At 42.3% G+C, this 12,723-nt stretch overlaps 1 protein-coding gene across 6 annotated transcripts in view; it reads right to left on the reverse strand.

The window, feature by feature from the left end:
- Positions 1-12,629, reverse strand: part of CHP1 (calcineurin like EF-hand protein 1) — a 71,511-nt gene extending 58,882 nt beyond the window's left edge. For all 6 annotated transcript variants that reach the window (XM_064570658.1, XM_045900322.3, XM_064570656.1 and 3 more), the window contains exons 1-2: positions 12,330-12,629; positions 3,129-3,201 (exon numbers count right to left, since the gene is read on the reverse strand). In XM_064570658.1, the coding sequence (XP_064426728.1) occupies positions 3,129-3,201; positions 12,330-12,396 (140 nt within the window). In that variant the 5' untranslated portion in view covers positions 12,397-12,629. The remainder of the gene's footprint in view (positions 1-3,128; positions 3,202-12,329) is intronic.
- Positions 12,630-12,723: the final 94 nt, after the last annotated feature.

Raw genomic sequence — 12,723 nt, forward strand, 5'->3', positions numbered from 1 at the left:
AGTAAGCGACTCTTGACCTCGAGGTTGTGAGTTCGAGCCCCACATTGGGTACAGAGATTACTTAAAAACAAAACAAACAAAAAAAAGATTTCTAGTCTGATTTATTTTTTCTTTTCTTTTTTTAAAGATTTTATTTATTTATTTGAGAGAGAGAGAGCGCAAGTAGAGGGAGAAGCAGAGGGGGAGGGACAAGCAGATTCCACACTGAGCCCAGAGCCAGACGCAGGGCTTGATCTCATGACCCAGAGATGATGACCTGAGCCGAAATTCAGAGTCGGACGGACGCTCAACCAAATAAGCCACCCAGGCACCCCTGTTTTAATTTTTCAAGTGCAAATCTACATTGTCTCTTCAACAAATGGTACAGGGACAGGTAGATATCCACATGCAAAAAAAATAAAGTTTGACTCTAACCTCACACTATATATGTATATACATATATATATACATATATATATTACATATATACATATACAAAATAACTCAAAATGAATCAAAGACCTAAATAGAAGAGCTAAAACTATACAACTCGTGGAAGAAAATATAGGGGTAAAATCTTCATGACCTTGGATTTGGCAATGGTTTCTTAGCTATGATACCAAAAGCACATGGACCAAAAAATAAATTAGATAAATTAGACTTCATCAAAATTTAAAACTTTTGTGCTTCAAAGAATACTACAAAGAGAGTACAAAAACAATCCACAGAATAGGAGAAAATATTTGCAAATCATGTATTTCATAAAGATCTAGTTTCTAGAATATAGGAAGAACTCTTACAATTCAAGAACAAAAAGACAAACCAGTTAAAAAATAGGCAAAGGATTCAAATAGGAATTTCTCTAAAGATATACAAATGGTCAACCATGAAAAGATGCTCACTATCAACAGCCAGCAGGGAACTGCAAAGCAAAACCACAATGATACACCATTCACACCTACCAGGATAGCTAGCATCAAAAGACAGTAAGTGTTGGTGAGGATGTAGAGAAGTTTGAACCCTCAATACACTGAAGGTGGGAATGTAAAACAGTGCAGCCTCTGTGGAAAACAATTTGGTGTTCTTCAATAAATTAAGCATAAAATTACCATATGACCCACAATACTACTCCTAAGTCCGGTGAGAATTAAAACGTATGTCCACGCAAAAATGTTCATAGAAATACTATTCATAATCGCCAAAAGGTGTAAAAAACCCAAATGCCCATCAACTTATCAGCAGATAAACAAAATATGGTATATGTATACAATGAAATATTATTCAGCCATAAAAAGGAATGAAGTATTGATACATGCTATATTGTTGAAGAACCTTGAAAACACCATGTTAAATGAAAGACGCCAGTCACAGAAGGCCACCTACTGTATGGCTGCATTTATATGAAATGTCCAGAGAGAGAAAGAAGTAGATTAGTGGTTGCCCCTGCCCCTGAAATAGGAAGTGACTGCTTACTGGGTACAAGGTTTCCATCCGGGTGATGAAAATGTTCTCTAGGGGCGCCTGGGTGGCTCAGTTGGTTAAGCGACTGCCTTCGGCTCAGGTCATGATCCTGGAGTCCCAGGATCGAGTCCCGCATCGGGCTCCCTGCTCGGCAGGGAGTCTGCTTCTCCCTCTGACCCTCCCCCCTCATGCTCTCTCTCTCTATCTCATTCTCTCTCTCAAATAAATAAATAAAATCTTTAAAAAAAAGAAAATGTTCTCTAACTAGATAGTAGTAATGGTTATACAACATTGTGAATGCACTTAATGCCAATGAATTGTATACTTTAAAATGGTAAATTTTATATTATGTATATTTGCCTCAATATAAAAAAGAAGAAAAAGCACCCAGTGTGGTCTTTGCACATGGTAGGTATTCCATAGTTGTTGACATTAATGACTATACAGCATGGTTTGAGTCCATCCCAGCTTCCAGTGACAGCAGATTTTGCCCTGTACAAACATGGCCCTATGGATTTATCAGCATTCTCTAGTTATTCTGTCTGAGGATTATGTACAAAGGCATAGCAACTATATTCCTTCCCCCTTTATACCACATCCCACAACTGTGCTAAGTCTTCTAAATAATTCCCAAACTACTTCTTGCTTTCCTGCCAGCCACTAGAAAAGCTAACAGCTTCATTCTATATTAGTTAGTTAAAGCTGAGCTTGCTACTGAGAGTTAGGGTGGGAGGTGATGGTAAGGAGAGATTTCATTGGACTATGACAAGACAATTACAAATATGAAGTGGTACAATATCACATTACTCTGAAGTCATATAATTAACTCTAGACAAGAGTTTCTCAACTTTGGCATGTTTGATATTTAGGGAAGAATAATTCTTTTTTTTTTTTATAAAGATTTTATTTATTTATTTGAGAGAGAGAGTCAGAGAGAGAGAGCACAAGAGGGAGGAGCGGGAGAGGGAGAAGCAGACTCCCTGCTGAGCAGGGAGCCTAATGCGGGACTTGATCCAGGGACTCCAGGATCATGACCTGAGCCGAAGGCAGTCGCTTAACCAACTGAGCCACCCAGGCGCCCGGGAAGAATAATTCTTTGTTGTGGGGGGGCTGTCCTGTCTATTATAGGACATGTAGCCGCATTCCTGGCCTCTACACACCAGACATCAACGCACGCCCCAGTCATGACAATCAAAAACGTCTCCAGATATTTTGTTGTCTAGGAGCAGAAGAGCCCTCAATTTAGAAGTAGACTAAAACATTGAACATCTTATCTAACATTAATACATACAAAGTGGTGTACCTTAGGGTTATGGGCTGGATTGGAAAATGAGAGGAGAGGGCAAAACAATCTAGACCACCCTGGATTGCCATGGGTCGACTTCCTGAAAGCTAACGTGTTTGGGAAAGGGCCATGGGAAACCTCAAGTAGAGAGAGCTGAGATTTTCAAAAGGACCAGAACAATGGCCACCCAAACTTAGCGGAGTTAAGAGTAAAGGCAGAAAGTACCTAGTGATAAATGTAATGCCATTCTTCCGCTTATTTAACTTCCTTGTGAATCCATGATGTTCAAAGACAGTGAAGAACTGGTCCCTGCTCTCTGCACTCTAGATGCCTATCACCTCTGCCCTGGGGATAAAGGCACCTGTTCAGATATTGCCCGAAAATAAAGATGGGAACTGCCTACCTGAGAGTCCCGTTCTCTCCTTTGTCCAGGCTGGTGAACCGGCTGTAGAGGCGGGTGATCTGACTGTGGGAAACTAAAGAACACAAAATTAGTCCCACCTGGCGAAGTCACCCTCCACTCAAACGGCCCTTCAGAAGTCAACTGCCTTTCTGGTCCCCAGCCCACCATACACTTCAAAGAGAGTAAAATGGGGAGATGTCTCAACTCTAACTCATTTCTAGAGTGTCAAAACAGGAATTTTAAAAGCTAAAGAAAGAAAGGAGTTAGAAAATAAATAAACTGAGAGTAATCAAAATTGACTCTCAGGAATGAAGTCTAGGCTTCATTAGGACTATGTATTAAATGTCAAGTGGTTAAGATTTACCAAAACAAAGCCAAATTTAGTTTAAAAGGAAATTGTAAAACTAACCTTTTTTACTTTTCTCACCTTGTCACCTTAGAGGCTATTAAATGTATGCTTTGATTAAAAACACATACCTATTAATTAGTTTGATGTTTCAGGTTGGCAATGCCAGGCTGGTTAACTTGTACAGATTAGGGCAGATTCTATTTTTATCTTATCTTTTTAAAGATTTTATTTTTAAGTAATCTCTGTACTCATCGTGGGGCTTGAACTCACAACCCTGAGATCAAGAGTCACAAGCTCCACCAACTGAGCCAGCCAGGTGCCCTGGGACAGATTCTATTTTTAAAATCTGGCTTGCTCCTGCACCAAGCTTTCGTGGCTTTCTTTTCCCTCAGGACTGACATTTAGGTAAAAGATCACAGGGTCAGGTCAGCCTCTTTTCTGTGATTGCATGAGCTCCACTGAGCTCCCAGTAAAGGAATGGGCTCCCAGAAAGCAAATTAGGCAATCTGTAAAAAGATCAGGTTGTCACGAGATGATATCTACAAGGAAGCTATTTTCCTCCTAATTTTTTAACTCAAGCACAAGCTGGCAATTAAAATGAGGTAATAACAGCAGGTACACAGTAAGAATTTGAAAATGCGTAAAGGAATTTCTGGGAAATAGTTTAGTTTCCCGGCTGATGGGAAGTAGGAGGGGAGAAAAAGGAGAGTTATCAAAGGGTAAAAGACAAGAGCCAAAAAGGGTGTGGTAAGTGTGGACTTTGTCCTAGGCTGTACCTTCAGGGGTTTAAAGGGGTGGCTGAAGGCTTTCTGATAGTAGCCCTCCTCCCCCAGCTCAACCAAATCTACTCGCAGTTTTACAAACAATGGGACAAAGTAAACCGGGGCACAGCAGGAGAAGCAGGAAGTGAATGGCCTGGAGCTAGGATGAGAGGACACACTAGGGGCAGCAGTGAATTCTTCAGCATCAGATTTCACCCCAAGCTGGGCTGTTGGGTACTAGCTCTCCAAAGAGAGCGGAGAAGAAGAATCAATCTCAGCCAGCCCAGAGCCAGCCCAGAGCCAGCCTAGAGCCGGCAGGTGCCAGGTGCTGAGGAGGCAGCTGTGGACCCACTCAGGGCCAGCCAGTGCTCTCTGGTGGGGGTCAGGTAACAGGCTGATCCCATTCATGGCACCACCGCCTACCTAGTGAGGGATGAACACAAAGGGCTGCGGAGAGAACTACGGGAGTCCAGGAGAAGAAAGCACTTGACAGAGCGTCTGGTACCGGGGAAGCACTCCAGGTTAGCCACTAGGGTCATCATCCTGGCACTGTGAGCCGGAAGGTGCAGCTTCACTGCTGCACTTACAATTAATCTCTCCCTTTCTCCTGACTCTGGCAGCTACAGCCGTTTTCTTCAGGAACCTGACCTGTTTAGCCTGGCTCTGGCCTCTGGCCTCAAAGGATGCTCTAGAACTAAAGTTCCCTTTAGTTTAACAAAAATAAGTCAGTTAAAGAATGACTAACATTCCCCAAAAGATTTTTTGAAAGAACAAAACTTGTTCACAGTCTCAACACCACTGTTTTCATTTCTTTATATACCACCTAATATCAGCCACTTGTACACTTTCCATAGTTGGAACAGCTTCTCATTTATTCACTCATAATTATTCTGTGTTGCTTTGGAGTCCTTTTTAATAATTGCAGGATATTTAGTCCACTGGTTCAGTTTTTAGTACTTAGACTATTATATATTCAGATTACTTTCCTTTTTTTTTTTTTTAAAGATTTTATTTATTTATTTGAGACCGAGAGAATGAGAGAGACAGAGAGCATATGAAGGGGGGAGGGTCAGAAGGAGAAGCAGGCTCCCCGCCGAGCAGGGAGCCCGACGCGGGACTCGATCCAGGGACTCCAGGATCATGACCTGAGCCGAAGGCAGTCGCTTAACCAACTGAGCCACCCAGGCGCCCAGATTACTTTCCTTTTAACAAGGAAAACATTGAATTGTATTTCTTTTTATACCAGGTTTTTTTTTTTTTTAAGATTTCATTTTTAAGTAATCTTTACACCCAACATGGGACTCAAATTCACAACCCTGCAAGAGTTGCATGCTCTATGGAGTGAGCCAGCCAGGCGCCCCTTTTTTTGAGAAAATAATCCATGCACATTGTAAAAATGCAGATAGTACAAAAGTGTACACAATAAAAAGTCTCCCTAACAACCAAGTTCCCTAGTCTCCCTTGCCAGAAGCAAACACTATTACCAGCTTTTTGTGAATCCTTCTAGAAATCCCATATATGTATATATAAGTATGTATAGCTATTGATACAATTTTAAAACTGGCAGGGATGTTGTCATCTAGTCCAACCCCTTCAACCAACAAATGAGCCATAAGACCTCTTTCTAATCTAGATCATCTCAAAGAACCTCTTAAAGTATGATTCTAAAAATTCCCTAAGTACTGGTATGGTATTACATCCCATATTTCAGAAAAAAGATCAGCTTATGGCTGGTTTCCTTAAAAATATGGAATGCCTGGGGCACCTGGATGGCTCCATCGTTAAGGGTCTCTTGGTTTCAGCTCAGGTAATAATCTCCCAGGTTGTGGGATAGAGCCCAGCATCAGACTCCAAGCTGGGGTGGGGCATCTCCTTGAAGTTTCTCTCCCTCTGCACCACACACGCGCTCTCTCTCTCTCAAATAAATAAATAGATAAATAAATAAATAAATCTTTTAAAAAACATACGGAATGCTTCACAAATTTTCATGAACCATAAACCTGCTATCTTCCAGGAGGAAGGAGGCTATATGGAAATCAGTAGACAAATGTACAAATAAATGTCAACTTTTAATACAACTCAATATGGTCAAATCTCAATCTATGTCCTAAACTTCAGAATTAATGTTTATTTTTTTAAAGATTTTATTTATTTATTTGTCAGAGAGAGAGAGCACGCACGCGCCCACAAGCAGGAGGAGCAGCAGGCAGAGGGAGAAGCAGGCTCTGCGCCAAGCAGGGAGCCCGATGCGGGAACTTGACCCCAGGACCCTGGGATCGTGACCCGAGCCTAAGGCAGACGCTTAACTTACTGAGCCACCCAGGCGTCCCCAGAACTAATGTTTATTAAGAAGAAAGAAAAGGAGGGGCGCCTGGGTGGCTCAGATGGTCAAGCGTCTGCATTCGGCTCAGGTCATGATCCCAGGATCCTGGGATTGAGTCCCACATCGGGCTCCCTGCTAGGCGGGGAGCCTGCTTCTCCCTCTGCCTCTCTCTCTCTCTCTGACTTTCATGAATAAATAAATAAAACATTTAAAAAAAAAAGAAAAAAGAAAAAAAAGAAGAAAGAAAAGGAGAAAGAGGAGGAGGAAAGCAAGCTTTAATCTAGGTGCTAAATCCACCATGACAGAGAATATAAAGCAATCTCCAAGGTGTAGAGCTCAGAGCAACTTCAAGGAGCAGAAAGATATTGGAACTGCCACAAATGAAGGCAAGAAAAGTTTCCAGTAAACTCTTCTCACCAAAAGGTACTAGGCTAACAGGACAGGTGCCCCAAGCCTGCACCAATTCTCCGTAACCCAAAGGAAGTCTCTGGAGTTGACCTCACAGAAAAGGCTGTGGACATGGTCATGTCTTGAATGAAGCTATATTTCTCTCCACTAATGGGCAAATAATTATTTTATACTGTTGAAAGATTACTTGAAAGACCCTGCCAATCTGACCACAAAACTCTCTGTATCACTGCCTCATGCTCAGAGGACAAAGGCATTTCAGAGAAGTACCAAGCACTAGGCAGGAATGACTGAGGGAAGAATAAAATGAAAAGGGAGTAAGAAAAAAGTTATTTTTCCCTTGCCTTTATCCTACATCTTAATACAGAAGAACAGACTGATAACCTAGGGTAAAGCATACTACTACAACCAAAGGTAACTCCAGATAAAAGATTGAGAAGGGGCGCCTGGGTGGCTCAGTCGGTTAAGCGACTGCCTTCGGCTCAGGTCATGATCCTGGAGTCCCGGGATGGAGTCCCGGGATCGAGTCCCACATCGGGCTCCCTGCTCGGCAGGGAGTCTGCTTCTCCCTCTAACCCTCCCCCCTCTCATGTACTCTCTCTCTCATTCTCGCTCTCTCAAATAAATAAATAAAATCTTTAAAAAAAAAAAAAAAAAGATTGAGAAGTTGAAGTCTTGAATCCCAACCATTCCACACTCCAACACTTCCTGTTTCCCCTGGCCTAGGGCTTCAAGAGCTGGCCTAGTCTCTAAGGGAAGCTATAGATTAAAAGAGACTTAAAAGACATTAAAACAACAAGAACAAACCACCTTCTCATAATTTGGGAAATTTGAATATGGACTAAATGGTAGATAATATTTTTAAATTATTGTCAATTTTCTTAGGTGTAATATAGTACTGAGGTTATGTAGGAAGAAAAACCCCTATTCTCAGGAGATACATGCAGATATATTTAGGTGAAGAGTTCTGTTATTTGCCATTTAAATGGTTCACCAAAAAATATATATACACATATAAATAAAGTAAATACACAGCTAAAGCTATATATATTTATCTATATGTAGATAAAGCAAAATGTTAACTGCTGAATTGTGGTGGAAGGTATATGGATGTTCATACACTACTTTAACTTTTCTATATATTTCAAATTTTTCATAGTAATTTGGGGGGAAAAGTACATAGCTTTACAAATCACTTAACCCCAAACCAGCTAAAGGTGTTAGTTATAAGTACATTTCCATTTCAAGAGGAGCCAGAAGATAGCACCTTCAGGCAACATGGCTTGGCAGGTGAGGGCCATGAAGGGTTCTTGCATTTTGAGATAGCAGGAGCCTGAAGCTGAACTTCCGGGTACATTCTAGTCCAGGAAATTATTCTCAAAGCAATTGCCTTTGCCAGGCTTGTGCTCTTTGTCGAAACTAGAAAAACCCACACTAGTTCTATCATCACTATACCTTCTCAAACAAACAAAACCTCACCAGCCTGTAAAACTTACTTCCTAAACCTGTTCAACACCATCCCTGTACCACATGACACACACCAGAACTAGAGACTAAAATTAAATGAATGTAAAAAAATAATAATAATAATTAAATTAAATGAATGGGCATTCATTACTACTCCATTGGTTTGAATTGTTTCTCACAGATTAAGCGGCTGTTTTTAAAAAATGGTTTTAAGTAATTCACAGCCAGTTTATTGCTACAGTTAAGTGAACTAAGAGTGGAGATTACAGAAACTCCCAAGACCGTTGTGATTTTCCCCCAGTGATAACTTATTCAGCTGGGCTTTAATATATGAAAATGCTGATGTGTGAAAGAAAGTAACAGAACAAAGACAATATAGCAAATGTTTTATGCAACACAAAATGTTTTGAGGGGCGCCTGGATGGCTCAGGTGGTTAAGCATCATCAGACTCTTGATTTTGGCTCAGGTCAAGTGATCTCAGGGTTGTGAGATCAAGCCCTGCATTGGGCTCCGAGCTGGGCATGGAGCCTTCTTAAGATTCTCTATCTCCCTTTCCGTCTGCCCCTCCCCCTCCCCCACGCTGTTAGTCTCTCTCTCTCAAAAAAAAAGAAAAATATTTTTTTAAGACAATGTTTTTTAAACTGTTAAAAACATTAAGATGTCTACTCCTTTAAAAGCTTTATTTCTATAGAGTTGGGAAAACGACTGGATTTCTAGTCCGATGCTCCCTGAAAATAGGAAAAGTATAAAATGCTGTCACCTCTCCACTTATATAGCCCTAGACAGTTTTATAACTAGCACATACAAATATTTTCCCAGTAAGATGAGTCTTATCTATGGCTCAAAATAATAGCTGACACTTACCTGATACTTATATATCAGGCACTATTCTAGGTAGTTTAAATGATTTATCTCATTTAATCCTCATAAGAATCCTATGAAGTAGGTACTATTATTATTCCCATTTACAGATGACAAAACTGAGGCTTACAGGTAATTCTTACCTAGAATTAGTCTGCCAAATACTTGAGAGATTACATTTCAAATACTGGCTAAACCAGTCATGCAAGAATTCTAATCAATTTAGACTTACGGAAAATATGTTTAAATATAATCAACAATTCCAATGCAAAGCTTTCATATTGACTATGAAGTCAGTTTTCCTCAATTATGCCACATTTTCTTACTGGCAAAGGGAGTAATGAGATGTCATATTACTTGTTCTTAACTTGAAGTGTTTCTGATTGATAGTTCCCTAAACTCTTAATGGAACAAGAAGCAGATGAAAATTGGACAAATTCCACTTCTCCACCTCCCCCTCAGGTATCTGTTTTTAGTCTTCTAAACCTTTTGCATCGTGTTAAAATTACTGCTTTAAAAATCAACTCTGAGGACACCTGGGTGGCTCAGTCGTTAAGCGTCTGCCTTCGGCTCAGGTCATGATCCCAGGGTCCTGGGATCGAGCCCCACATCGGGCTCCCTGCTCAGCGGGAAGCCTGCTTCTCCCTCTCCCACTCCCCCTGCTTGTGTTCTCTCTCTGTCAAATAAATAAATAAAATCTTAAAAAAAAAATAAAAATAAAAATCAACTCTGCTGGGGTGCCTGGGTGGCTCAGTCATTAAGCGTCTGCCTTCGGCTCAGGTCATGATCCCAGGGCCCTGGGATCGAGCCCCACATAGGGCTCCCTGCTCAGCGGGAAGCCTGCTTCTCCCTCTCCCACTCCCCCTGCTTGTGTTCCCTCTCTCGCTCTCTGTCAAATAAATAAATAAAAATCTTAAAAAAAAAAAAAATCAACTCTGCTGATGGACACTAACCAGATAAAGGGTTGGCTCAACAACCAGGGCAGAGGAATGACTTTGTAGCAGGCTGGGGGAGAATGCTCCTGGAAGCCACCCAAAATGCCCTAGGTTAACTTATCTAATTCATCCATGCCTGTATCAGAGCCCAATTCCTATCCTCTCCAAGACCAGCCCACAGACTCAGTCTTTCCAGAGTCTTAAGGTGCATGGCACACCATTTCAGCTACCTTATGTCATAATGCGAATCCTAATCTCTATGGGCATCTTTTGTCACCATCTGCTTTGAGTACCTAGCATAGTACTAAATACAGACAATGCAAAAATTCAGTAACTACTTGCTCATTTGGCTTTCTGGCTTAACAAATCCATTTGCACTAGTTGTGGTTGAGAATCTTCTTCAGGCTTGATGCACTTTTTGGCAACTAGGAAAACAGGTCTTCCAGGAGTATGTAGGTCTGTTCCTTCACAAGCCACAGTAAAATAACTCCAGTCCTATAGAGTCCAGGGTCTTTCCATTTTGTCAAATGTAAATAAGCCCAAATGGGATTGGTGCTCCCTTCATCTTGAGGCAAAAACAGCTTTTTCCCATCCTCACTATGGCTTGCACTTCATTATGTGACTTTCTATTTTAAGTATGAATGCTTTAACTCTGGTGTCACCTTAGACCTAAAGTAGTTCTTATATTTACAAGTGTGGCCAGAGGTCATGACCACAAAATTTAACAAAATGCTTGCTGACTCCAAACTGCCTATATTTCTACTCTTAAAGAGTCAGAATGAGTCATCAATTGACCATAAGATCAAGTGGCCAAACAAGTATTATACATTATAACCAGCTAACTACTTTCTGTCTTTCATCCAAAATCAGTAGGTGGTGCGCTTATCATCCTTAAAGGTATTTATGGAGAGGCTACTGGCCATCTGTTAGGGGATGCTAAAAGCAGTAAACCAATCTGACAAGGGTGGGGCTAGATTAACATCCCTTCCAAATTGCAGATTCTAGAAAGTTAAATTTGTCCGAAAGCACAGGACAGCATTCAGTTTCTCTCAGGCCACCACTGCCTGTATAATTCTGTAGTTCCCCCAGCACCCTTCAACATTACCTGCATATGGGCCCCTGAGTTACTTACTGGTCACCTCATCACATTAAAGACAGGTTATCACGAAGAGACAGAGCTCAAACAGTTACATAACTTATGTAAAATACAAGAGTCATAATGGATTACTGAGAAAATAGTGTATTCATTATCAAGGGCTATACAAAACTGTGTGATGTTACACAGAGCTTCTGAATTCCCAAAGCCCTGTGGCCCCTAGGTTCAGGTGAACGAGGAAGAGACTGGACTATAAAAAATCAGTTCCTAGTACAAATTTGCACTGAGATTTTGGAGCACATCCAATTTCCATAGCGACTGCATAAAGTACGCCAGCATAGTAGAAATCAATAGATCGGAAATTAGGGCAGCAAGCATCCTCAGTGTAAGTAAAAAACTGGTGGTCATAGTATCCGTGCTTTTTTTTCTCCATAGGTTCAGAATGAAAGAAGTCTCATATTCTCAGACCCCTCATTCTTTAAAGGTCTCCTGTTACCAGGTCACGTCTTCCAAAGCCTTACTATATAGGATCTTGTTTTCTGGATTTATTTTTCCAGTCGCGGAAAGAATTTATTTGTGATTTCCCGCAGTTGACAGTGATTTTAAGTGCTTGCCCAGAAACGTCACAGGAACGGATTATGTTTTCTACAGGATCCATCCAGAGCTCCTGAATTCAAGGTTAGTGAGAAGGAAAATAAAAGAAAGGAGTTCGGGGACTTTCATGAGCAGGGGGAAGAGAAAAGAGCGGTGCCTGTGCTCTAAGGGTGATCGCGACTCCTGCCTCTGAGGGGAAGGACAGCCCCACAGGAGCCAGAGCCCCGCTCCAAGTAGCCGTAAGGACAGGTCCTCCAGCCCTCGGCCACGAAGCTCCAGCGCTGGGGGCTGCCCAGTACCCGACAACCGCCGGGCACCCCAACTCCGGACCGCAACGACAGCCGCCGTCGGTTCTGAGGCCAGCCAGAGGCACCCGGCCGCTTTCCCACCCCCTACCCGAACTCACAGCCGGTCTCCTTCTTGATCTCCTCGAGCTCTTCGTCCCGCAGTAACGTGGAAGCCCGAGACCCCATCACCGAACCGGGAGCTCCTTCGGGAGCAGGGGCGTCGGAAGCGACGGCGGCGGCGGGAGGGAAAGGAAAAAGGCCCAGGGGTCAAGATGCGAGAGAGCAGTGTTCCTACTGCGGACCCGGGAGGGAACCCAGGGGTGGCAAGAGGGGGAGGGCGGTCCCCAAGAACCAGCCAATGAGGAGCGAGGCTTTGCCCGGCGCAGGAGCCGACGTCGGCGCTTCCAGCTCCAGCCCCCGAATGAATCAGCCCAGCGCAGGGCCGGGTATTCCTAAGAACGGACCACGCCCCCGGAAGCGTGATGCCACCGGCCTTAAAAAGGCAATGCCACT

This window comes from Mirounga angustirostris, unplaced genomic scaffold (assembly GCF_029215605.1).
Source record: "Mirounga angustirostris isolate CCGP_5_RB_7025 unplaced genomic scaffold, mMirAng1.0.hap1 SCAF_9, whole genome shotgun sequence".
In the NCBI taxonomy this organism is placed as follows: domain Eukaryota; kingdom Metazoa; phylum Chordata; class Mammalia; order Carnivora; family Phocidae; genus Mirounga; species Mirounga angustirostris.